The sequence below is a fragment of the Dipodomys spectabilis genome, unplaced genomic scaffold, assembly GCF_019054845.1.
Source record: "Dipodomys spectabilis isolate Male_0828 unplaced genomic scaffold, ASM1905484v1 ptg000210l, whole genome shotgun sequence".
NCBI lineage: Eukaryota > Metazoa > Chordata > Mammalia > Rodentia > Heteromyidae > Dipodomys > Dipodomys spectabilis.
In genome coordinates this window covers 896,330-921,798 of record NW_024870887.1, presented here as the reverse complement: position 1 = coordinate 921,798, position 25,469 = coordinate 896,330, and the positions used below count along the sequence as shown (strand labels likewise).

At 36.6% G+C, this 25,469-nt stretch overlaps 1 protein-coding gene across 4 annotated transcripts in view; it reads left to right on the top strand.

Annotated features, from left to right (window-relative positions):
* Atad2b (ATPase family AAA domain containing 2B) overlaps nt 1-25,469 on the top strand; it is a 141,213-nt gene that overhangs the window by 71,144 nt on the left and 44,600 nt on the right. For all 4 annotated transcript variants that reach the window (XM_042696647.1, XM_042696648.1, XM_042696646.1 and 1 more), the window contains exons 17-18: nt 1,718-1,853; nt 11,921-12,107. In XM_042696647.1, the coding sequence (XP_042552581.1) occupies nt 1,718-1,853; nt 11,921-12,107 (323 nt within the window). The remainder of the gene's footprint in view (nt 1-1,717; nt 1,854-11,920; nt 12,108-25,469) is intronic.

The following is a 25,469-nucleotide window of genomic DNA, read 5'->3' as shown; positions in this document are numbered from 1 at the left end:
GCGAGCGCTCTACCACTGGAGCTATAGTGCCACTCCCGGTTTTCTGGTGGTTTATTGGAGATAGGAGTCTCACGGTCTTTCCTGCGGTCTTTCCTGCCCGGGCTGGCTTTGAACCGCAATCCTCAGATCTCAGCCTCCTGAGTAGCTAGGATTACAGGCGTGAGCCACCAGCACCCGGCAGAAACAATTTATTTTTAGGAAAAGATTTACCTGAAATATGAGTATGACAAAGCTTTTAATGCAATAATCAGTGTTTTTGTTGTTGTTGTTGTTGGCTATGGGGATTGAACTCAGGGCCTGGGCACTGTTCCTGAGCTCTTTTGCTCAAGGCTAGCACTCTACGACTTTGAGCCACAGGGCCACTTCGGTTTTTTTGGTGGTTAATTGGAGATGAGAGTCTCATAGACTTTCCTGTCCGGCCTAGCTTTAAACTCTGAATCTCAGATCTCAGCCTCTTGAGTAGTTAGGATTACCAGCACCCAGCTTCAAGTGTATTTTCAAACTGGGAATTCATACATTTCTGTCAAATTTTTCAATTTTTAAAATTTAGTTTACTTTCTGTAAAAAAAATAGCAAACTTTCCTGAATAATGAATGATGAATGAATACTGAATAATGGTAGCCCACTTATCTTTGAGAATTTTCATTTTAGAGAATTAACATCTGTTATGCTTTAATTTTATTTTCATAAGTATGAAGTGCACTTAGTTTCAGTTAATGGAGCTCAATAGAGAAGAGAAACTAAATTTTATTTATTTATGAATTAGATGTATTTGATTTGTTTTGCTCTTAAACACATATCCTTGAACATGAAATTATTATTTGAAAGTACTCAATTGCTAGATTTATTTAAAAATATCAATTTTGCTAAATATTTATCTTTTAAAGCCATTCAGTTAGCTCTGACAGTATAATTTAGATCTGATTTTATAAGCCACCCTTCTATTTGCTTTGACTCCTGTCAAAATCTATGTATCTATCTATGTATCTGTCTGTCTGTCGGTCTGTCTGTCTATCTATCTATCTATCTGTCTATCTGACAATCAAATTGTCCATGCTGGCCTCAATCAGCCCTCCCAACTCAGCCGGTTGGATAAATGGGATTACAGGCATGTGTCTGAAGTTGGTTTATGTCAACCTGAATTCTCCTTAGCTCTTCTGCACATTTAAGCATTACTGTTTATTGCATGGATTGCTACTTTCAATAGGTATGTGTAGTTATTAATACTTCATATTATAGTCTAAGAAGTTTTAAGTATTGTGTTCCCAGTAAGAATTTTAGTTTTAATTAGTATACTGAGTAATACCCCAATGGCCCATAGAGAAGACTAAAACTATTTTAATAATGAGTGCATGTTTAAGACTGATTTTTGACTGAATTCCTGACTCAATCTTAATTCATAAAATTTTCCTTGAAAAGTTGTATTCCATTTTTAAAAATGAGTCAAGTTGTTACTTTTTGTTGCTTCTTTCAGAACTAGACTTGCTATCCTATTAATTGAACCTAATATGAAAAAGACTGGTTTTGTGTCCAAATTTAATTCAGAGTTTTAGTGAGTAGGTGGAGTTTTATAGCATAACCATTGCTTTTCCAAGACTAATTTTGGTCAGCAGAGTCTCTCAAATTACATCTGATAATTCTTAGGTAGATAATCTATAAAGGTGAAAAAATTATGTTTATAAATCTCATAATTCTTGTGCTTTTTTTGTTGTAACAGATACAGAAAATTTAATTTTAGATGATAGTGAAGATGAGAATACTTTATCAATTTTTGAGACCAATTGTCACTCAGGATCACCAAAGAAACAGTCATCAACTGCTGCTATACATAAGCCCTACCTTCATTTTACAATGTGAGTAATTGATATCAAATTTCTTTGAATTTAGGAGAATTTTTGTTACTTTATGCTTAGAATTATAGTATATATTTATAACCTTGAAGTATTTTTTTGTTTGGACCCAACTCTGGAGCACTTTCATTGTCTTTTTGTGTGGTTATAATTACTTTGTTCATCAGCTTCTTGAGATTAGCTTTTCCAATTTCCAATTTAAGTATCTAAATAGAGAATATTTTCTGCTAGTTTGCTTTGAAAAAAAAGTGTGTGTGCATGCATGTGTATGGGTGTGTATGTGAGTAGAAATCAATATATAGGCCCCTATTTTATGTCTTTTTGTTTGAATTTGAATTAAGGTGGATAAAAATAAAACATTTATCTCGAACTTTAACTTGTGAGAAAGTTCAGGTGATAATTTAGGGACCTTGAGACTAATAAAGAGACTTCAAATCCAAAATTACTCAGTGATTAAACCAATAACTTTGATTCTGTAAAAGCACATTAATTTTTGCAATTTGGATTTTATGATTTTTTTACTTTTCTCTTTTTATTATCTGTGTTAAAGCAGCTTTTGCTGTGCTATAATGAGTAAATGCTTTTAATGGAAATGTAATTTTAAATTAAGAGACCACGTGTCTTCAAATAATAACAGCATCATTACTTGCATTTACATAATTAGCACCATATAAAGGACCATAAAGTTCTAGTCAGGTAGGTTTAATAGCATTTCGATTTAGATTAGCCTGAATTGTATATACCTTAAGTAATTTTTCTTTGAAGTATTTTAAACAAATTTAAATCTTCAACTTGAGTCAAATTTTCCTCCTGTAGATTTTAGGAGAGATTTTATTTTTTTATATTTTTGATAGTAATGGGATTTGAACTCAGGGTCTTGTGCTTGATAGGCAGGACCTTCTACTACTTGAACCATCCCTCCAACTTAGTGAAATGTTGATTTGCTTATTTACATTGATAATCTTTATTATTTTATAATCCTTTTACATTTTAAAAGTGAGCCTAAGCCAGGCACTGGTGGCTCAGGCCTGTAATCTTAGCTACTCAGGAGGTAGAGATATGAGGATCGCTGTTCAAAGCCAGCCCAGGCAGGAAAAGCCAGGAAACTCTTATCTCCAATAAATTACCAGAAAACTGGAAATTGTGGCTCAAATGGTAGAGTGCTTGCCTTGAGCTGAAGTGCTGAGGGACAGTGCCCAGGCCCAGATTTCAAGCTCCATGACCAAACCCCCCCCCCCAAAAAAAATTAGTGAGCCTAAATTACTTCTACTCATTCTTTTTTTTTTTAAAAAAAAACATTGTTATTATTTTAGAATTTTTCCCCTTCATTTCCAGATCTTTTCTTTTATGGTCTCAGGAAGTTCTCTTAGACCTTTTTTTTGGTTGGTGTAAATATTTTCTGGATCCATTTTATTGATAATTATGGACAAGCTAGATACTTTTTTCTGCATTTACTTGGCTAGCTTATGTATGTTTGTGTATGTGTGTGTGTGTTATTTTGATAATCTTAGTTGTGTCAATTGAATTGTGTAATAGGAACAGTTAAACTATCAGATGATTTATGTTTCAGTTGTATAGGATACTTTGTGAATATAGAAATAGAATAAGCTTTTATTTCTAATTTTGTGTTTGACTTTTTTAAATGAAGAACATTATCTGCTATTGATTTAATACGTGCCAATTGTACGGCTCATTTGTTTAGGAAGCTTTAATGAAGAATTTTTTTAGCTTCCTATATGAGTTCTCTTATCTTACTGGTTTCACTTTTATTAACTGCAAGAGAGCTATATACTAATCAGATGTGTCAGTAATACCCATTAATTTATCTCTTTATTCATTCCCTCATTCTTTCAATTTTCATTTTTTATTTTTTATTATATGCTAGGGCCTATACTTGGTTCTGACAACATAAGCATGAATAAGGTATACATAACTTTTACTCTGGAAAAGTTCTTGTTATTGGAGATAGTGAAGATTGTGATATAACTAAAGTTTTGTAAAAGTAAAGCTAATAATTCTGTTGGGAAAAACAAAAGCTTCACATACACACTTTCATTTTGAGATTGAAGATCAGAGTTAGCTTGTGATTGCTCATTACATACTAGATACGTGCTAGGTTATGTAAATTATATAGCATTTGTGGTATCCTTGTTTTATAGGTGAAGAAGCTGAAGCATGAATGAATAAGTTTAGGAAAAATGCTGCTAGCAGATTGCAAAGCTAGGCTCTGTGCCATTTGTTTCCTGAGATTGCTTTCCCCACCCCCACCCCCCAAAAAAAAAAAACAAAACGAATTTCTGAGTATAATAGGTAGAGAATAGTATTGTCCAACTTCTTTGAGCAACTTGGGCAATTGGATTTTTAAACAGTCTCCCAAAAATATACATATTTTTTAATAAGGGCTACGTAAATATTTTTGTTTGATTGATTTTCTATTTGAGAAACGTATGAACATGCCAGGTGTATGTATAAAAAGGTAATAGGAAACAAGAAAGCCTCATTTAGTGCGAGTCTCCAGCTGTACTAGCATGGCATTTCTGATGGGTTTCTGGGAATAGTGTCCTAACACAATGTTAAGATACTTTTTCAAGATTTAAGATAAATTAGAAATCAAGATAGTTAAGGTCTCCCCATCTAGTAAAGAAGTCTTATGATGGAAAAATAAGTTTTCTTTCTTAGTTTATATTACCATAAGAGGATTAGAAACAGAGCTTTCTGAGGTTTTTAAAATGAAAATAGCTTTGTTTTTTCTGATTAGAAAGATGATATACTCTGTAGAAAATTCAAGTAATAAAGAAGAGCATAAAGAAGAAAGTAAAAATTAAAGTCCCAGAAGCTGAAGGTAATATTTGTTAAAGTTTTGGTGACCACACATCCATGTTCTCTTTATGCATATAAATAGACATACACATTATTTTATGAAGATTATATCCTCCTGTAAGTTGTTAATGTAACTTGTTTTTTAAATTCATTATGCTGGGAATGTTATTTCATGTCAGGTTATGTTTAATGTCATTCTTTTAAGATAGTTGCATAAACTGGGCGCCAGTTGCTCACATCTGTAATCCTAGCTTTTCAGGAGGCTGAGATCTGAGGATCACAGTTTGAAATCAGCCCTGGTAGAAAAGTCCTCATGAGACTCATCTCCAATTAACCACCAGAAAACTGGAAGTGGCGCTGTGGCTCAAGTGGTAGAGCGCTCCCCTTGAGCTGAAGAGCTGAGGGACAGCGTCCAGGCCCAGATTTCAAGCCCCACTACCGATTATCTCCCCCCCCCCCCCCAAAAAAAAAAAACAACCAAAAAACAAAACGGATAGCTGCATATTTCCTAATTTTTTAGATGTTCTAAAATTTATACAACTTAAAAAATTGAAGTTTTCAGTGGTTTTTTAAATAAAGCAATAGACATCTTTCTAAATATACATCTTTACATTATTATCAGAATCAGAGCTTAAGGTAAATATTAAGGACCATGATTGCCATTTCAAAGGGTATATACATTTAAAACCTTGTTAAAGTGCTTTCATGAGGGTTTTTACCAATTTTATATCCTTGTCAATTTTGAGCCTTTTTTTTTTTGTCTGTGAGTGTGTGTTTGTGTGTATGTATATGTATGGTATTAGGCATCAAATCCAGGCTTTGTATATGCTGTGTAGATCTGCCTTTAGGTTATACCCCCATTCCTGTTTGTATCTGTAAAATATCTTCTTGTTCATATCACTCATTTTTTTTCTTTCATATATTTATTGAAGTGCCTAATACTGTCCTTGATACTTGGAATATGCCCGTGAAAAAAAATGAGCAAGTTTCCAGCCCTTACTGGAATACCTTTTAGATCAAGGAGACAAACAATAGGATAGTAATTAGATAGATAGGTAACACATGATAAGCAAGTATTAAAAAAGCAAAAAGTGATCAATGGATAGGGTGATGATAGCTTGAAGATAGGGTGAGTTACAGAATATTTTCAAACATATATTTTGGCATAGACTTGCTAACAGTAATTTTAGAAAAATTGTTTTTTTTTTTTAATTTTTTTGGGTCTGGTCGTGGGGCCTGAACTCTGGGCCTGGGCGCTGTCCCTCAGCTCTTCAGCTCAAGGCTAGTGCTCTACCACTTGAGCCACAGCGCCACTTCCGGCTTTTTTCTTTTTTTGCTTATGTGGTGCTAAGGAATCGAACCCAGGGCCTCATGCATGCAAGGCAAGCACTCTACCACTGAGCCACCTTCCCAGCCCTAGAAAAATTGTTTTCTTTTGATCCACTTATGAAAGTATTTGTTTTCTCACCATTTACATTTTTTAAATTGTTTTTTCAGTCTAATGGTTTACAAAAAAAGACTTATTGCCAGGCTGTAGTGGCTCATGTCTATAATCATCTAGTTGGTGATGAAGTTCTTTTGAGTTTTCTTATTACCCTAATTTTAAGCAATTTCTTTTCCCTTCAAGCAGACACTTAACTGGTTATCTTTCCTCCCATGTTTTTTCTTCTTTCAGTAACCTTTCTCAAACTGGTAGGCTGAACTAGAGTTATGTTTGTTTGTTTGTTTGTTTTTTGTCAGTTGTGGGGCTTGAACTCTGGGCCTGGGCACTGTCCCTCAGCTCTATAGCTCAAGGCGAGCGCTCTACCACTTGAGCTATAGTGCCACTTCTGGTTTTCTGGTGGTTTATTGGAGATAGGAGTCTCATGGTCTTTCCTGCCCAGGCTGGCTTTGAACCATGATCCTCAGATTTCAGCCTCCTGAGTAGGGAGGATTACAGGCATGAGCCACCGACGCCCAGCTGAGTTATGTTCTTCAAAGCATGTACAATTGGATCACTGTATCTCTTGGGTTCTAGGACCATGCTTGGGTACTAAAACCTGTGGATACCCAAGCCTTAGATATAAAAGTCTATGTTTGTATTTATTTATTTATTTATTGAGTGAGTGAGTCAGTCATGGGGCTTGAACTCCGGGCCTAGATACTGTCTCTACCACCACTTTGAGCCACAACTCCACTTATGGTGTTCTGGTTAATTGTAGATAAGAGTCTCATGGATTTTCCTGCCCAGGCTGTTTTCAAACTGTGATCTTCAGATCTCAGCCTTCCTGAGTAGCTAGCATTATATGAGCCACCAATACACAGCAGTGTAATATTTATAGACTGTGGATATCCTCTTTTAGATGCTTTAAATGATTTAGAGTTTATTTATAATTCATAAATAATGTGAATAGTGATAAGAAAAGAATATCTGTTCATGTTCAGTTCAGGTACAACTTTCCCCCAAATTATTTTAGTGAAGTTCTTGGTTATGGAACTATGGGAATGGAGGGTTGACTGTATATGATATACTATTCCTCTAGGGTATAGAGTATATATGCTTTCTCTTTGTCTTAACTTTTATGTTTCAAACTTTTGTCACGGCTTCCAAAACCCTTCAGAAGCTGGGTGCCAGTGGCTCACGCCTGTAATCTCAGGAGGCTGAGATCTGAAGATCATGGTTCAAAGCCAGCCTGGGCAAGAAAGTCTGTGAGACTCTTATCTCCAATGAACCATTAGAAAACTGGAAGTGGCACTGTGGCTCAAGCAGTGGAGCTCTTGCCTTGAGCTGAAGAGCACAGCACAGGGAAAGTGCCCAGGCCCAGAGTTCAAGCCCCACAACTGACCAAAAATAAATAAATAAATAAAAAAAATTTAAAAAACCTTTCAGAATCTCAGTGTCCATTTTTGTAGTGTCCATACTTTTGTAGCTACATTGGTCCAGTATGTAAAAAAAATGCTTTGTGTGAGCTATTATCAGTAACCTCAAAGGCCTTGCCTTTTTAAGGTGCTTGTTCTTTACACATCCTGATTTCCTTCCATGGAATTCATGTTTTCTTCCTCTAATCTTTTGGGTTTCGACTTTTGTCACATTTTTCCAGGAAAGCTTTCTATGAGTATGTCTTAGATCCCTCATAATGCCATATGGTTAAAAAAAAAAATCTCACTAATTGCAGTGAATTATGGTAATTTGTAGGTTTGTGTTTTTACAAAGTACCAATCAATTGGTGACTTGGGTAGTATTGTTGAGTACCCAAGGCCAAGACATTAATAGGTATTTTACAATTGTTAAATAAATATTTTAAAATGTTAACCTTTTCTGTTTTCCTTTATAATTCTTCTGCTTATGTCTTTTACTCATATAGATTAGGCTTTTGGAATTTATTTTATTGTGGTTTTGTTTTTAATTCTGCACATAGCTCCTTTTTTGGGGGAATGGAGCAGTGCCAGAGTTTGAACTAAAATGCTTATGCTTAGGCAAGTATTGTATTGCTGAGTCACACCTCCAGCCCTACCTTTTTGCTGGCTTTTTCTTTTTTGTGCTCATCTTGGGGTTTGAACTCAGAGCTTGGTTGCTGTCCCCAAGATTCTTTTTCTCAAGACTAGCACTCTACCATTTGAGCCACAGCACCACTTTTAGCTTTTTCTGAGTAATTTATTAAAGCTAAGAAAGGACTTTCCTGCCCAGGCTGGCTTCAAACCGTGGTCCTCAGGTTTCAGCCTCCAGAGAAGCTATGATTGATTACAGGCATGAGCCACCAGTGCCCAGCTTCACTGGCTATTTTTAAGATAGGGTCTTGCAGGCTTCCTGCTTGAGCTTTGGTCTAGACCTCTGTGTTGTTGCTATCTGGCTTCCCTCTGTTAAAATGGGTCTTGTTGACTTTTTTGCCCAGGCTGACCTGACTGCAATTCTCCCAATCTCAGCCCCCCATCATGCATGCTACTACTGCAGCCATCAATGGATTAAGGAGTCTTGACTTGAGAACTTTTCTGCCTAGGTTGACTGGGAACCACAATCCTTCCATCCTAGCCTTACAAGTGCTCTTACAGGTGTGCATCACCAGCACCTGGCTCACATAAATTGTTCATATATTAAGAACCATTCTTGGGCTGGGAAGGTGGCTCAGTGGTAGAGTGCTTGCCTCGCATGCATGAGGCCCTAGGTTCGATTCCTCAGCACCACATAAACAGAAAAAGCCGGAAGTGGTGCTTTGGCTCAAGTGGTAGAATGCTTGTGTGCCTTGAGCTAAAAGAGCTGAGGGACAGTGCCCAGGCACAGAGTTCAGGCCTCACAACCACCCGCCCCCCCCAAAAAAAAAAAAAAAAAAAAGAGCTATTCTTACTTTTGTTGAAATTTTTGCTTTATTTGATTGTCTGCCGTATGGTTCAGGTTATAGTTTTTTGAGTTCAAAAATTTTTACATTTTTAAGCCGGGTGCTGGTGGCTCACACCTGTAATCCTAGGTACTCAGGAGGCTGAGATCTGAGGATCGTGGTTGGGCAGGAAAGTCTCTTATCTCTAATAAACCACTAGAAAACTGGAAGTGGTGCTGTGGCTTAAGTGGTAGAGTGCTTGTCTTGAGCTGAAGAGCGCAGGGACAGCACCGAAGCCCCCACCAGAAAAAAATTTACATTTTTGTGAATAAAAAATATATGTAGGAAAAAATAAACATTGTCTATATTTGAGTATGTATATATACTGATGGCCTAGTGGTAGAACACTTGCCTACCCTGCACGATGCCCTACATGTCACCCTAGTACATGATACATACTTGTTTATAATTTTTTTGTTTTGTCTTTGTTTAGAATTAATTTTTTTATTCTATGAAACAAAGCTATAAATCCTCTATATTTTTTTTCCTTTTTTTTTTTTTTGTCGGCCGTGGGGCTTGAACTCTGGGCCTGGGCACTGCCCCTCAGCTCTTCAGCTCAAGGCTAGCGCTCTACCACTTGAGCTACAGCATTTGTTACATTTTTATTTTTAAGCTTTTTTTCTTGTATAAAATTCTCCCAACTACCAGGATTTATTTCCTGAGCTATCTATTATATTTCATTGCTTGTTTCTTTGGTGTACTCTACTTACTATTCTGTAGTAAGCTTTACTATAAAACAAGGCACATCTTAATATAATACTTCAGTATTCAGTACCTAGGTTTTATAGCCATGTGGACCTAAATCTGTTGACTTTTTCTCCCATCTTCTCTCGCCCTTTCTCTTCCTTTCTGTCTCTTTCCTTTTCCTTTTCCTTTCTGTTCTTTATGTATCTAGTCTTTGTTTCTAAGCTCAGTTTCATGCTTTTTTTCTGGGGGGGAGGTGTCAAGATTTATGTGTGTCTTGGTACTGAGGCTTGAACTCTGGCCTTGAGAGCTCTCCCTTAAGGAGAGATGCTCTTAAGGATGATGCTCTACCACTTGAGCCACAGCTCTGCTTGTCTTTTGGGTAGTTAATTTGAAATAAGAGTCTCACAGACTTTCCTGCTCAGGCTGGCTTTAAACTTTTAATCTTCAGATCTTCGCCTCCTAAGTAGGCAGGATTAGCCATGAGCCACTGACACCCAGTTTTTGTGAAGATTTTTATTTGATATTGTGTGTCCAATCTTTTGTTTTTGAAATTGTGACTGGGTTCTCCTTTTTGTTTTCTCATTGGTTATTGATAGTTTATAAATTTGTTGATATTTTTATTTCTTTAACTGGATATTCTGTTATTGTTAGTGATTCTTTTGGATTTTCTAGTATAAAACCACATTCTATGTAAATATAAATACCTGTTTTCAATCCAGTTTAATTTTACTTTATTATTGTATTGACTTAGAATTTCTAGCACTCCCTACCATGAGTAGCCAAAATTGTTTCATTTGTTATTTTATGGCACTATAACACTTAAAACACCAATATTTTATTTAATGTTTTCCTTCTCTATGTAAAGCTTTAGGTGTCATATATTTGGGCAAGAATAGTTAATTTTTATTATTACAGAAACAAAGCTTACCACTTCTGAAAAAGTCCTGTTTTGACTATATAAAATTTTTTGGTGATTTTAGTTCTTTACTGCTGCTGTAATAAAATGCCTTATACTGGGTAATTTGTAAACAGAATAAATTTATGGTTTACATTTATGGAAACTGGGAAGATCAAGGTTAAAGTGGGTGTCTGTAAGGAACGAGTATCTGGTTTCAAGATATCTTAAATGTTGTGTCCTCATATAGCAGAAGCAGCTAGTGGATGCTAACTAATTCTCTTAAACCCTTTATTTATATTTTTATACTTTTTATTTTTGGTAGTACTAGAGTTTACAATCAGTGTTTTGGTTCTACTAAGCAGGTATTCTACCACTTGAGCCATATCCCCAGCCTCTTCTTTAAACCCTTTAATAGGCTCTTTCTTCATGGTATAATCATGTACTAAAGGCAGCACTTTCCAATTTTGTCAATTCAATTTATGGAAGACACATTCAGACCATAGTAGTGGGAGCATATACATAACCCTACAATATATAATTTTAGCTATATTTTTAAAAATCATATTTTTAAATTAAACATTTTTTGTGGTAGAAAGGTTTGGATTTAGGGCTTTATGTTTGCTAGCCTGGCTGCCACTTGAATCTACCACTTGAATTATGCTTTCAGACCTGCTTTTGCTGGTTAATATGGAGGTGGAGTCTAGCAAAGTCTATCTGCCTGGGCTGGCTTTGAACTTCGATCTTTTGGGCCTTAGTTTCCTGAGTAGCTAGTAGGGCTATAGGTGTATGCCTCCAGTGTCTGGCTAAAAAACTATCATATTTAGAGTAATACTCAAATCCACATTTTTATTGGAAATAGGGGATTCTTAGCATTTGACTTGGAGTAAATAATAACTAATTGCATTGGCTTTTGCATCTCTCAAAGTTAATATATGTGATAAGATATAATGAATACAAAAGTAACCTTTCTTTTATTCATTCATTTATTTATTTAGTCAGTTGTGGGACTTGTACTGTAGGCCTAGGCAGTGTCCTTCAGCTCTTCAGCTTAAGGCTAGCACTCTACCACTTGAGCCACAGCACCACTTAATCTTTCTTTTAGAATGGATTTTATGTTTAAAACAACCTTGGTTGCTAAGATGGTCAGATAGTCAATATTTTAGAATCATGATTAATAAAGAAAATTACTATATTTTTAAAAAGTAAAGTTTTAATTTGAAGTTCAATTTTATTTGAATATTTTGTCTGCTGATTCATCTTGATCTTTAGCGTGTATAGTTTTGAATCACTATTATGTCTCTCATGTATTACAGGTCACCATATCATCAGCCAACCTCTTACAGGCCACGATTGTTGCTGTCTGGAGAACGAGGCTCAGGTCAAACTTCTCATCTTGCTCCAGCACTTTTGCATACTCTAGAAAGATTCTCTGTGCATAGACTAGATCTCCCAGCACTTTATTCAGTTAGTGCCAAGACACCTGAAGAATCATGTGCACAGGTAGGTTTGTACTATATGTATGCTTATATCATGTACCTGGTGGTTACAGATAAGGCTTTTTAAAAGACTAATTAATATAAATATTTATTGTTAGCTTTCTAATATTAATAAAGAGATTGTTTTGGTGTGTTCTATTTTTAAACATGTACTCATTGTTTTTTTCATTGTTTTCATGGTACTTTTTTCATTATTAAACTTTTAAGTGTTCTGTTTCACGAAACACTGTAGAAAGTATAAAGATTCTCCTCATTCCCCATACTACTCTTTCTAATTCTCTCATGTAGCTATGGTTTATTTTATTTTATTTATTTATTTTTGCCAATCCTGCTCCTTGAACTCAGGGCCTGGGCTCTGTCCCTGAGTCTCTATGCTCAAGGCTAGCATTCTACCACTTGAGTCACAGTGCCACTTCTGGCTTTTTCTGATTATGTGGTACTGAGGAATCAGACCCAAGACGTAAGCACACTACCACTAAGCCACATTCCCAATCTCTCTATAGTTTATTTTAGACATCTCTTTCTAGAACCTTATCATAGAAAGGCATACTTCTTATGATTGAGAAGGAAGAGGTCTCATTGAACATTCTGAGCTGGCCCCAAACTTCAGTTTTTCACTCTTAGCTTCCCAATTAGCCAGGATTATAGGTGTGGGCTACCAGCACCTATAGTTAAGTGTTAAGTTTATAGATATGAACCACTATACTTGGCCTCTTAGGGATCTCTTATGGCCTATGAAGCAAGTGGGTCCATTTATCTTCGGGATTTCTTTATATACAGCCACAATTTATTAAACATTGTAGCATTTTGGAAGCATTGGTAAGAGGAAATAAGTTTTTGAGCCAAGGGACACTGTCATAACTATTTCTGTATTTCTGACACAATACCTAGATTTTTGGCCGGGGGAGGGGGCGGGGGGGGGGGGGGGAGAAGAGGGGGAAGTCAGTCATGGGGCTTGAACTCTGGGCCTGGGTGCTGTCTCTCAGCTCTTCAGCTCAAGGGAAGCCCTCTACCACTTGAGCCACAGGGCCACTTCCAGTTTTCTGGTGGTTCATTGGAGATAAGAGTCTCATGGACTTTTCTGCCTGAGCTGGCTTTGAAGGATCTCAGCCTTCTGAGTAGCTAGGATTACAGGTGTGAGCCACCGGCGCCCAGCTAGATTTTTTTTTTTTTTTTTTAAATGGGGTAATGCCTAGGCTGGCCCTGCAACTCCTGGGATCAGTGTTCTTCCATCTCATCCATCCCAGTGGCTGGGACAGCAGGTACAAACAACTGTGCTCAGCAGTGAATGTTCATTAAATGTTTGAATAGTAATGTTTTAAATAAACATACAGAGAGGAATTATACTTTATTATTTGATGCTGATCCAGGTTTTATATAGTTTTATGTATGTGGTTAACTGGAGAAGTAACACTTACCTAATATTGTTCTTTATTATAGTTTATAAATACTCAAACATGTACTATCATTAGAAGCCATTTTCTATGTTGTAGCACTACTCAAACAGTTTATAGTAGTGTTGACTTAATTTCTTTCTCTCAAATTTTTTTTGTGCTGTTACTGGAGCTTGGACTCAGGGCCTCTCACCCTCTTGCTCAGCTCTTTTCTCTCATGGCTGGTACTGCACTACTTGAGGCAAACTTCATGTCTAGCTTAATTGCTGGTTAATTGGAGATAGAATCTGAGTACTTTTTTGCTCTGCCTGGCTTCAAACTGTGATCTTTAGATCTCAGCCTCCTAACTAGGATTATAGATATGAGCCATATCTATAGGGCCTGGTTAATTTCTCTTTCATTCAGTTTCCAGGTATTAGCATTCTTTGCTGTATTTCATTATTTATAAAGGTCCATTTAAAGCTTTCTTTCTAAAACCCATAACCTGACTTGCCAGTATTTTGTTACTAGTTTTGCAAGCTTGTGTATTCTAAGAATGTTGATTTTATATATTTTTATTTTTTCTCTTTTTTGGATGAGAGTTATTGACTGTTTTTTCTAGTGATATAATTATTCATTATCGTATAAAATAAATCCAAATGACTTATTAGGAAAATATAAATTGTTAAAATTGATCGCAGAAAAGAGAATGTAAATGAGCACTAACTGTGGGAGAAGAAATCAAACAAATATCATAAAAGCACGAAACCTAGACAATTTTAAAGGTGAATTATCTTAATTTTAAAGGATAAATTTGGTGTTACACTCTTCAAGGAAAATGGAATGGTATGAGAATGATGAAAAACAGTAATACCAAACCTTTCAAAGAAATACAAGGAAAATTGTGGACCAGTCTCAAATAGGCAGTAATCATAAAAAATAGTGCAAATACAATCTAGTATCAAAAGGGTAATATACCGTTGTTAAGTGTTTAAAAATTGATTAGTACATTGACAGGTGTAAATTTTGGGAAGAATGCATTAAAGCTAAAAATATTTACCTGTGATATGACCAGGTATTTGAAAAACTTACATGCCAACTAAAAGTTGTTTAGAGATCAAAAAAGTTCTCTGAATGGCTGGGAAGGTGGCTCAGTGGTAGAGTGCTTGCCTTGCATGGATGAGGCCCTGGGTTTGATTCCTCAGCACCACATAAGCAGGAAAAGCCGGAAGTGGTGCTATAGCTCAAGTGGTAGAGTGCTATCCTTGAGCTGAAGAGCTGAGGGCCAGAATTCAGCCCCACAACCGACCAAAAAAAAAAAAAACAGAAAAAGAAAAAAGTTCTCTGAAAGTAGGCATTTTCATAGTTACTGCTCTAAAACTGGTGATTTCTTGTATTCAAACTATAAGCAGTTAGAAATATAATAGAAGGAGAGGTTACCTTTAAAATAGCAACTTAAAGTTTGCCCAGGAATTAACTTAAATAACCAGGGCCTACAAGAAGAAAAGTAAAATTCAAATCCAGGCACTGTGGCTCAAGCCTGTAATCCTAGCTACTTGCGAGGCAAAGATCAGGTGGATTATGGTTCATGGCCAACTGGGCTAAAAGTTATGAAGATTCCACCCCAGAGGACAAGCTAGGCATGGTGGATCATGCTTGTAATCTTAGCTATATAGGAGGCAGAAGTAGAAGGATATTTACTGCTCTGAGCCTGGTTCAATTCATATAGACCTAAGTTCCATGAAATGAAGATAATTATACTTAACATAAGAGTGTGAGAATTAAAATAAGCACATCAAATAGACCTGGCATACAGTACTCAACATATGTTGGTTGTAATCATGTTTATATCACTATTACTGCAACTGCTGGTTAGACTAGAATGGGAAAGCTGTGAGTTTGTTTCTCTCAAATTAATGTATAAATTAAATGTAGTCCAATTTATAATTCCTTCATAATTTAGGGAAAGAAATGAATTGGATGTGTGTTTCTTTTAGATAATAAATGTGAGAGTAGCAATAATGATGACTACATTTCCAAACAATAAGATAGTACAAATGGGTAATATATTAAATGGACTTGAAAAATTGGCTAACTCTAATTAGGGGCAATAGAAAACTAAATAGCATTGCATTTTCTTCCCTTTTCTATTTTTGTAAACAAATTTTAAGTGATAAGTGAGACTGTTAAAGTACTAAAAGAAGTCATAAGACCTGTGTATCATCTTGTACATGAAAAGTGATTTCTTAGACATGTATCAGAACCAGAGGAATTATAATATTAAAATTCCTTAACTTTATTTCTCACATGGCAAGAAGTATTATTTCAATAAAATTAATTGACACAGTCTTGAAAAAGCATAATTACAAATTTGTTTTTTTTGGGTCCAGTCGTAGGGCCTGAACTCTGGGCCTGGGTGCTGTCCCTCAGCTCTTCAGCTCAAGGCTTATGCTCTACCACTTGAGCCACAGTGCCACGTCTGGCTTTTTTCTTTTTTGCTTATGTGGTGCTGAGGAATCAAACCCAGGGCCTCAGGCATGCAAGGCAAGCGCTCTACCTCTGACCCACCTTCCCATCCCTAATTACAAGTTTTTAAGTTTGGAAAAATAACCCTGAAATCAGTGAAGAGATTAACAGTCAAATGTAAAGTTGGCAAAAATATAGGCAAGAGATCATGAAGTTTGAGGTGGCTTAGGCTATAGTGTAAGATCTTGTCTTCAAAAAAAAAAGCAAAACAGGAGCATGCAGCATACTATGTGTGGAGGAAGGGGAGGATAAGCCACTAATAAAAATTAGAAAACTGAGCCAGGTACCTGTGGCTCATGCCTGTAATTCTAGCTACTCAGGAGGCTGAGATCTGAGGATCTCCTGCCTGCCTGGGCAGGAAAGTCCATGAGACTCTTCTCCCCACTAAATCACTAGAAAACTGGAAGTGATGCTATGGCTTAAGCGGTAGAGTGCTCGCCTTGAGCTGAAGAGCGCAGGGACAGCACCTAAGCCCCACGACTGACCAAAAAAATTAGAAAAGTAGACTGGGATGTAGCTCAGTGGCAAAGCATTTGCCTAGCAAGTGTAACGTCTTGGATTCAATCCAGCACTCTCCTCACCCCCCCCAAAAAAAGAAAAGAAGGCAAAAAAAAAAAAATACAGTTAAAAAAATTAGAAAAGAGGCTGGGTATGGGAGGTTCACTCCCATCATCCTAGCTACTTTAAGAACTGTAAATAGATAGATCATGGTCCAGCCTACCTAAGTGTATATGCTAGACCCTATTGCACAAATAACAAAGGGCAGAAGGGATGGGGGCATGGCTCAAAAGATGAGCACACAGCCCTTAATTCAGCCCCTGGAATACCCCCCCCCCCCCCAGATGTTTAACTTCACTTAAGATAATTAAAAAAAAAAAAAAAAGATAAACTACCAGGCTTGTTAAAAAAAACAACAAAACAAACAAACAAACAAAAAACAGAGTCTGCATGAGTGGCTCATGTCTGTAATCCTAGGTACTCTGGAGACTGAGGTTAGAGGATCAAGGTACTAAGCCAGTCCAGGCAGAAAAAAAAATCTATGAAATTGTTATTGCCAATAAAGTAACAAAAAAGACAGGAGTGGAGCTGTGGCTCAAGTAGTAGTAGAATGCTAGCTTTGAGCAAAAATACTCAGGGACAGCACCCAGGCTCTGAGTTCAAGCCCCAAGACCAGCACCAAAACAATAACAAAAACAACAACAAAAGCCCCCAAAACTTCATCATGCCAATGTTGGAGATGAAGGTTGCTTATAAAATAATTCTGAAAGGGTGATGTGGTAGTGTTCCTGTAGTTCAAGTTGAGAGGTTGAGGTAGGAGGATAGCTTGAGCCTAGTAGTATAGAACTAACCTGGGCAATGTACTAAAATCTGATTTCTTTCCCTCTCATTGTTTAAAATGTCACTTTGAAAGAGAAACATTTTCAAAGTGAGTCTACTCTATGGTTGTTCCTTATAATAGTTTGTATTTATTAACACATACTGGTTAAATGTCAGTCAAGTATGTATAGGAAACAAAGATTGTAGTGAACTCACCTTCTCCTTCCCTTTCCTCCCTTTTTTTCTCCTTCCTTCCCTCCCTGTCTTTCTTCCATCCATCCATCTGTCCATCTTGAGAAATAGGACTACTAAACCAAGGATTATCCTGAAATAGAGAATATAAGATTACAGTCTGCCGGGCACCGATGGCTCATGCCTGTAATCCTAGCTACTCAGGAGGCTGAGATTTCAGGATCATGGTTCAACGCCAGCTTGGGCAAAAAAGTCCCTGGAACTCTTATCTCCAATAAAGCACCAGAAAACCGTGGTGCTGTAGCTCAAGTGGTAGAGCGCTTGCCTTGAGCTGAAGAGCTGAGGGACAGCACCCAGGCCCAGAGTTCAAGCCCTATGACCGACACACACACAAAAAAAGATTACAGTCTGTGTTACTCTTGCATGTATTTCTCTTTATTCAGGCTCTAATGTACCTTGTATAAAACAGGTTGAGGGCTGGGAATGTGGCTTAGTGAGAGTGCTTGTCTAGCATGCATGAAGCCCTGGGTTCGATTCCTCACAACCATATAAACAGAAAAGCTAGAAGTGGTGCTGTGGCTCAAACAATAGAGCACTATCCTTGAGTACAGAGAGGCTCAGGGACAGAGCCCAGGTCTTGAATTCAAGCCCCAGGACTGGCAAAAATAAACAAATAAAGAAAGAAAGAAGGTTTAAAAAAAAAGTAGGTTGAATATTTTATAATGTAACCTGAACATGAGAGGCAGTCTTGAAAGGCAGAAGGCTTAAATCATTCCTAAAAGGCTACATTTATGTGTATGACAAGGTAAAAAGGGGGAAGAACCCTTCTTGGTTATGTTTTATTCCATAGGGGCAGTATTTAATTGTATGTCTATTCTTGAAAAGATAAACATGAATAAATACAGGATTTTCCCCATCTTGCTGCCTCAGCTCCTGATTAATATTATCAACTAAGAGTAGTAAAATTAGTGGAGTTGGTGTATGTTATAGGGTTTACCTCATTGTTATTGTTATTTATTTTATTTTTTTTAGTTGGTCATGGGGCTTGAACTCTGGGCCTCTGGGTGCTGTCTCTCAGCTCTTCAGCTCAAGGCGAGCGCTCTACCACTTGAGCTACAGCGCCACTTCCGGTTTTCTGGTGGTTTATTGGAGATAGGAGTCTCACGGTCTCTCCTGCCCGGGCTGGCTTTGAACTGCGATCCTCAGATCTCAGCCTCCTGAGTAGCTAGGATTACAGACGTGAGCCACCAGCGCCCGGCTGTTATTGTTATTGTTATACCTGTATTACTGAACATTTCATTGTATTCCAAGTGGAATGGAAAAACTTGGAATGTATGTGGTATGTGGCTGGCCCCTCAGTTGACAAGTATCTGTTGAGTCCTAGGACATGGCAGGGGATGTTATTACCTAGAGTGAAAGACAATATTCCCTGTCTGTCTATCTATCTGTCTGTTTAAATTCAACTTTTTTTGGATGTGTGTGTGTGTGTCATGCACGCGTGTGCGTGCACGCCTGTCAGTGCCAGTCTTGGGGGTTGACCTCTAAGCCTGGGTGATGTCCCTGAAGCTTCTTTTGTTCAAGACCAGTGTCCTACCATTTGAACATCACTCTATGTCTGTTTTTTTTGTTTGTTTTTTGTTTATTGGAGATGAGTCTCATGGACTCCTGTCTGGGCTGGCTTCTAACTGTGGTCCTATGATTTCAGCTCCTAAGTAGTTAGGATTACAGATGTGAACCACCAGAGCCTGGCTCCTAAAGTTTTGTACTTGTTAACACAGGCACCATACCACTTGAGCTATACCTCCAGCCCTTTATTAGCTGTGGTTATTTTTGAGCTAGAGTCTTGCTTTTTGCCTGGGAGGAGCTTAACCTTGATCCTCCTATTTATGCTTTCTGCATTTTTTTACTCCCAGCCTTTTCTATTGAGATGGGGTCTTATGAACCTATTTTTTCATAGGCTGTGTTGGAACCTCAGTCCTCCTGATTTAAGTCTACCATAGCTGGGATGACCGTGATATGCTATTGTATCCAGCTATTGGTTGAGATAGTCCTGTGAACTTTTTGCTCAGTGGCCTATGATCCTCCCAATTTCTGCCTCCTAAGTAGCTAGAATAAACAAATGTAAGTGACTAGTATTAACAGTTGACTTGTTTGTTTGTTTATATAGGTCATGGGGCTTGAAATTTGGGCCTGGGCACTGTCTTTGAGCTCTTCTGCTCAAGATGAGAGCTCTACCGCCGAGCCACAACAGTCGCTTCTGGTTTTCTGATGGTTAGTTGAAGATGAGTCTCTCAGACTTTCTTGCCTGGGCTGGCTTTGATCCTTGATCCTCAGATCTCATCCGCCTGAGTAGCTAGGATTACAGGTGTGAGCTACCAGTACCTGGCTTATTAACAGATTTTTACTTTGTGATTCTACTTCTCAGATGTAACTGTGATGTTCAGTATTATTTTTACTGTTGGTTTAGAAGTAAATAAATTAGATGTAATTAATAAGTTTATATATGGTCTGTTAAAATCTTTGTAGTGTGTATTCTAGAAGATGTTATGAATAATTTCAAATAGTGAAAGACATTTATTAGCAAACAGTTGAACAAGGGAGGTTCTGTTGTACATTTCTACACATCCCCACAATGTATCAATCATACCCCTTTATCACTCTCTACGCTCCCACTGTCACCTTCCCAAGATGTTTTCAGTAGGCCTCATTGTTTTCATACATGCAGACAGACTACTTTGACCATATTCATCCTCTTTAAGCCTCCCCTCCTGTTAGTGTTCCTCATTCCAATGGCAGGCACCAACTTAGGTGGAGCCTGCTCCACTTTCCTGTCAATTTTCCATGTTTTAAGTGTATATTAATTGTACCAAAAGGCTCCTTCATGGTGCTCCAGATGTGCATATATTAAACCTTACTTTAAAAACTAACAACTGGGAAGTGGTGCTGTGGCTCAAGTGGTAGAGTGCTAGCCTTGAGCTGAAGAGCTGAGGGACAGTGCCCAGGATTCAAGTCCTACGACTGACAAAAAAAAGAAAACACACACACACACACACAAAAATCTAACAATCTAACAACTGCTTTTTCCTCCCTCTTCTCTAGGCCCTTGTTGATCAGCAGCTTTCATTGAGTCTCTTATGCTGACTTCATATATTGAAGTACATATTGATTTATATTCCTTTGATAAATTCTCAGTAGTGGTATGGTGTTAGTTTTGTATTTTACAAGGAACTTCCATGTTGATTTCCACAGTGGTTTTTCTACTTTGACATTCCCACCAACAGTTTATGAGGGTTCTTTTTTCTGTATACCCTTGGCAGCATTTGTTGCTATTTGCTTTCTTGATGATGGCCTTTCTAACAGGGGTGAGATCGAATCTTAGCTTAGTATTGATCTGCATTTTCTTTATGGCTAAGCATGTTGAATACTTCTCCATGTCTCTGTTAGCCATTTGCAGTTCTCCTATCTATTTATTATATTTTTTTCTTTTAGTGTTTAATTTTTTGAGCTCTATATTTTAAATATTAATCCTTTATATGTTGAATAGCTGGTGAGATTTTTCTCTCATTCTGTAGATTGTCTTCTTGGTTATAGAAATTGTTTCTTTAGCTGTGCAGAAACTTTGAGATAGTCTCATTCTTGTTTTTTTCTGGGAATTTTATTAAGAAAACAATTATATCTACTTACTAACTTACAGAGTTTTCCATTTGTTTTCCTAGAGTAGATTTAAAGTTGCAGGTCTTACTTACAGTTGTTCCGATCCCTTTGGAGTTTATTTTACTTTTACTTACTCCTGTTGTAAAGTTGATGTGCAGAGGGGTTACAGTTACATAAGTCAGTTGATGAGTACATTTCTTTATGAACAGTGTCACCTCTTCCCTCATTCTCTCCTAGTTTTTTCCCTCCTGCTCTCTTCCCTCACAAGTTGTATAGTTCATTTTGAACATAGTGTCTAGTGAGTATCACTGCTGCATTAGGTCACCCTTTGCTCTCTCCTCCCCCGCCATTTTTGTACAGGAGGAGAGGAAAGGGTCATGTTTTGAGTCTCCTGCTGGTGGTTAACTGGTTTTCCCAGCACCATTTGCTCAAGAGGCTGTCATTTTCCAGTTTGTGCTTTTGGCTTCTTTGTGGAAAATTAGAAGACTCTAGATGTTGGTTTAAAAATATTGTTATTAGCATGTGTTAGTTATACAAGGGTGGGTTTTATTGTGACATACACATACATACATACAATGTGTCCTATCTTTCTCTCTCTTTCCCCACTCTTCTTATTTCCTAAAACAGGTTTCAGTGTTCTGTTTTTATATCAATCTAAAGTCCTTTGGCCATATTCACCAATTATATCATTTATTTTATTTTATTCTGCTTTCACCCCTTGTTGCTTCCCATAACCTATATTAGTCTGTTTTACTTTCCTGTTATTGTCTCCCCCCCCCCCCCCCCATTTCTTTTTTGCATGTGTTAATTGTACAAAGAGCCACACTTCTGGCCCTGCTTTTTGCTGGTTATTTTTGGAGATGGGGTCTCATGGACTTTTCTGCTTGAGGTGACCACTAGTGTTCAGATTCAGCGTTATTAACTTTAAAAATGCACTGGGCTGTAGCTTAGCTGTAGCTGCAGTGGTGGAGCATTTGTTTAGTTTGTATAAGGCTCCAAGTTTGATTACTGGTAGGGAAGGAAAGAATGGAGGAAGGACAAGGGAGGGTGAGAGAAAGGAAGGAAGGAGGAAGAAACAAAAAGGAAACAGTAGCTCATTAAATTTCCATACATGTTGATGAGGATTAAACCCAGGGCCTACCACTAGGCTACACAAGTGCTTTACTACTGAGCTTTGTCAGCCTCCAAACTGGTGGCCAAAATAATGACTTCAAAACTTGGCTTTTGAGATGATTAGAACTCTTGTAAATACAAGTTCAGTTTATATTATTAGTGCTTCCTTGTACTTCTGATTTTTTACTTTAATATCCTGCCAAAAAGCTTATGTTTTTTTTCCAAAACAACTTAAAAAAATCAGTTACCTGTGAGACAGTGATATATGGGCCAAGAAAGAGGCCAGAAGGAAATGGAGTATATAGTTCAAATAAACAACCAAATGAATAATTCACAGACACTAGTGTTTGTGTTCATTTTACTTGTGCAAGAGTGCTGGTCATGTCAGGTATTTTGAAACGGTTGGTTCAGTAATTTGGCCTACTGTCTTTTTTTTTCTCTATAACAGTTTTTCTGTTTTCTACTACACCTTGCACATCCACCAATCCAAGACACCCTATAGGTGAGTATTTTTCTAGTTCTCAAATGGAACCAGCCAGTTGCTGCTTCATTAAAACTAGGCTATTTTTATACTCTGAATTAATGCTTATTTGTTTTTACAGAACATATTTTACTCCACAACTTTATAAATTACCTGCAAATTGCCAAATGGCTATTTTTATGCTACTATCCCCTTCCCAAATTTCACAGTAACATTAAACTTTTCCCTCTAGAATTTGTACTCTTAAGAACTTTTAGATGCCAGTCTTACTGTGTTAGTTTTTCGAATTTTCAGCACAAAAACTACAAAATTAGGACAAGTTGGTTACATTTTTAGAAAAAAAATTAATGATCTTACATTAGTTATTCCATTGCTACAGTTCCACATAGTTTTTTGTTTTGTTTTTTGTCAGTTGTGGGGCCTGAACTCTGAGCCTGGTCACTGTCCCTCAGCTCTTCAGCTCAAGGCTAGTGCCCTACATTTGAGCCACAGCACCAGTTTTGGCTTTTTCTGCTTATGTGATGCTGAAGAATTGAACCCAGGGCCTCATGCATGCAAGGCAAGCACTCTACCACTGAGCCACTTTCCCAGCCCTCCACATAGTTTTATACCATGTTTATTTTAACATTCTGAAGTATAGTATAACAAATTAATAAGCAAATTAGTAGTTTTTCTAGAACTTAATTTTTTTCTAGAACTTAAGCATGATTCTCCTAAAAGCTTAGGAGAAAAACTACAAGATTTCCTAGATATTAGTTTCTTGTGGAGTTTTGTTTAATTCTGAATTTGTACTTTGGATCAGAAAGACTTACAAAGCCTTTTTGCTTTTCTATAATTGTCTTAGACTTGTCTGATCTTTTTCTAATTTTTAAAAATATAATTTTAAAAAATCTTTCAAGAAGAGAATATTTTCCTAAATTCTTTGGAAATAACAGACAATAATACATTCAATTTGTTAGTTTTGAGAGGATTTGATGAAAAAAGGAACAGAAACAATTTCCCATCTTCCCCATCTCTCATATAGCTAGTTCAGCTTTGCCATACAGTTACAGCACTGGTAGCACTGCAATGTTTAGTTTTTGACTTTACAAAGTTATTATCCCTAACCTTCTATTGCTGTGCTCATCCTTTCTGATACTTGGTAATGGCTAGACATTCTCAACATGTATTCCTGGAAAAATTAGCCTAGAAGTACTAGGAATGAAATACAGAATTGATTTTTTTAAAAGGCTTCTTTTTCTCATTTTTCTAGAATATGAGGTATGCAGCATGTAGTAACTTGCATGGTTGAATTTGGTGGTTAGTTTCTATAAGGTTTGACAGTAAGTTGTAGCTATTTTATTTATTTTTTATTGTGATTTCCTTTTCTTCCTGTTGGCTCTAAATTTACTAGTACCAAGTAGGGAATTAGACAGTGACAATAGAAATTGGTCACTGATTTAGGTGGCCTGTAATATATATAAACAAATTCCTCAGTTGCTTTTTTGCTTCAATGTAGTTCCTTTAAAATGTTTTGCCCATATTTATGCTTATTTTTCTGTTATGAAAACTTTCCATAAGAATTTTGAGGAAGAAAAATAATCCTTGGATTTCCATGATAAGGGGGTGTATATTTGCAGAAAAGGTCAAAATTTGAGAGTCCTGAAGGAGTTGTACTCTACAACTGTTCTGGATTGGTGGATCTGCAAATATTAAGGAAGGGAAGGACCAAATATTTCTTTTGATGTGAGTGATAATAACGTCTGCATTTCTTCTAATTTGGGGTAAATTTTTATTTGAATCTTTTATTTGGTTTATTATTGAATTGATGATACATTTTATTTTACATAGTAGGCTTAAAGCTATATAAAATATTATTTAATTTATGTAATTGGTAAGCTCCCTCATTAAAGAAAATTAACCCTTTTGATACGTAGGAAAACTTTCTTGTATTTAAATATTTTTTTGGTTTATATATGACAAACTCTTGCTATATGGCTAAGGCTAGCCTCAGACTTGAGATCCTCCTTCCTCAACCTCTCAAGTACCAGGATTACAGGCATGTGGCCTAGTACACAGCTCCTAATCATGTTGAATGTTAGGCTCTTACTTCTGTATCTTCTATTATATAGGCTAATTGAAGTATATATAAAATAAAGGAAAAGGAATTGAAAATTTTAGGAATAGAATTGCCAAATTAGATTGAAAAAGACTAGTTGTATTTTTGCATTTATAGCTAAATATGATTTTTAAATAGAGAGGTTGCATATTAATATATAAGAATTGGTTGATGGGCTATTGTGCTGTTGACTTACATGTAAAAAACAACAGTTCCACTTACTCACTGAAACTCAATCTGGTTCTTACTAGTGTGATTCCCAACTAGATAGGACTCATTAAAAACTGCAGAAAACTCCATCTTGTATTTTCTGACAATTTATTTATTGCTGTTTAGAGAAATAAGAATCTTTTGTGATTGTGAATAATTGAATTTAATATAATTTTTAATTACTGCTAATTTATTTCTCAATTATTGCTAATTTATTGCTCTCTAGAGAAATAAGAATATTTTGTAACTATTTTATGAAGGATTGAAGGTAAAGTATTAGGAAGATGTAAACAGATGTTTCAGCAAGTATTTCACTAATTCATCTTGTATATTCAATTCATATTTTGAGTAATTTTAGGATTTGTACTTAAATCAACTGTGTGTGATTCATTCATTTCCTAG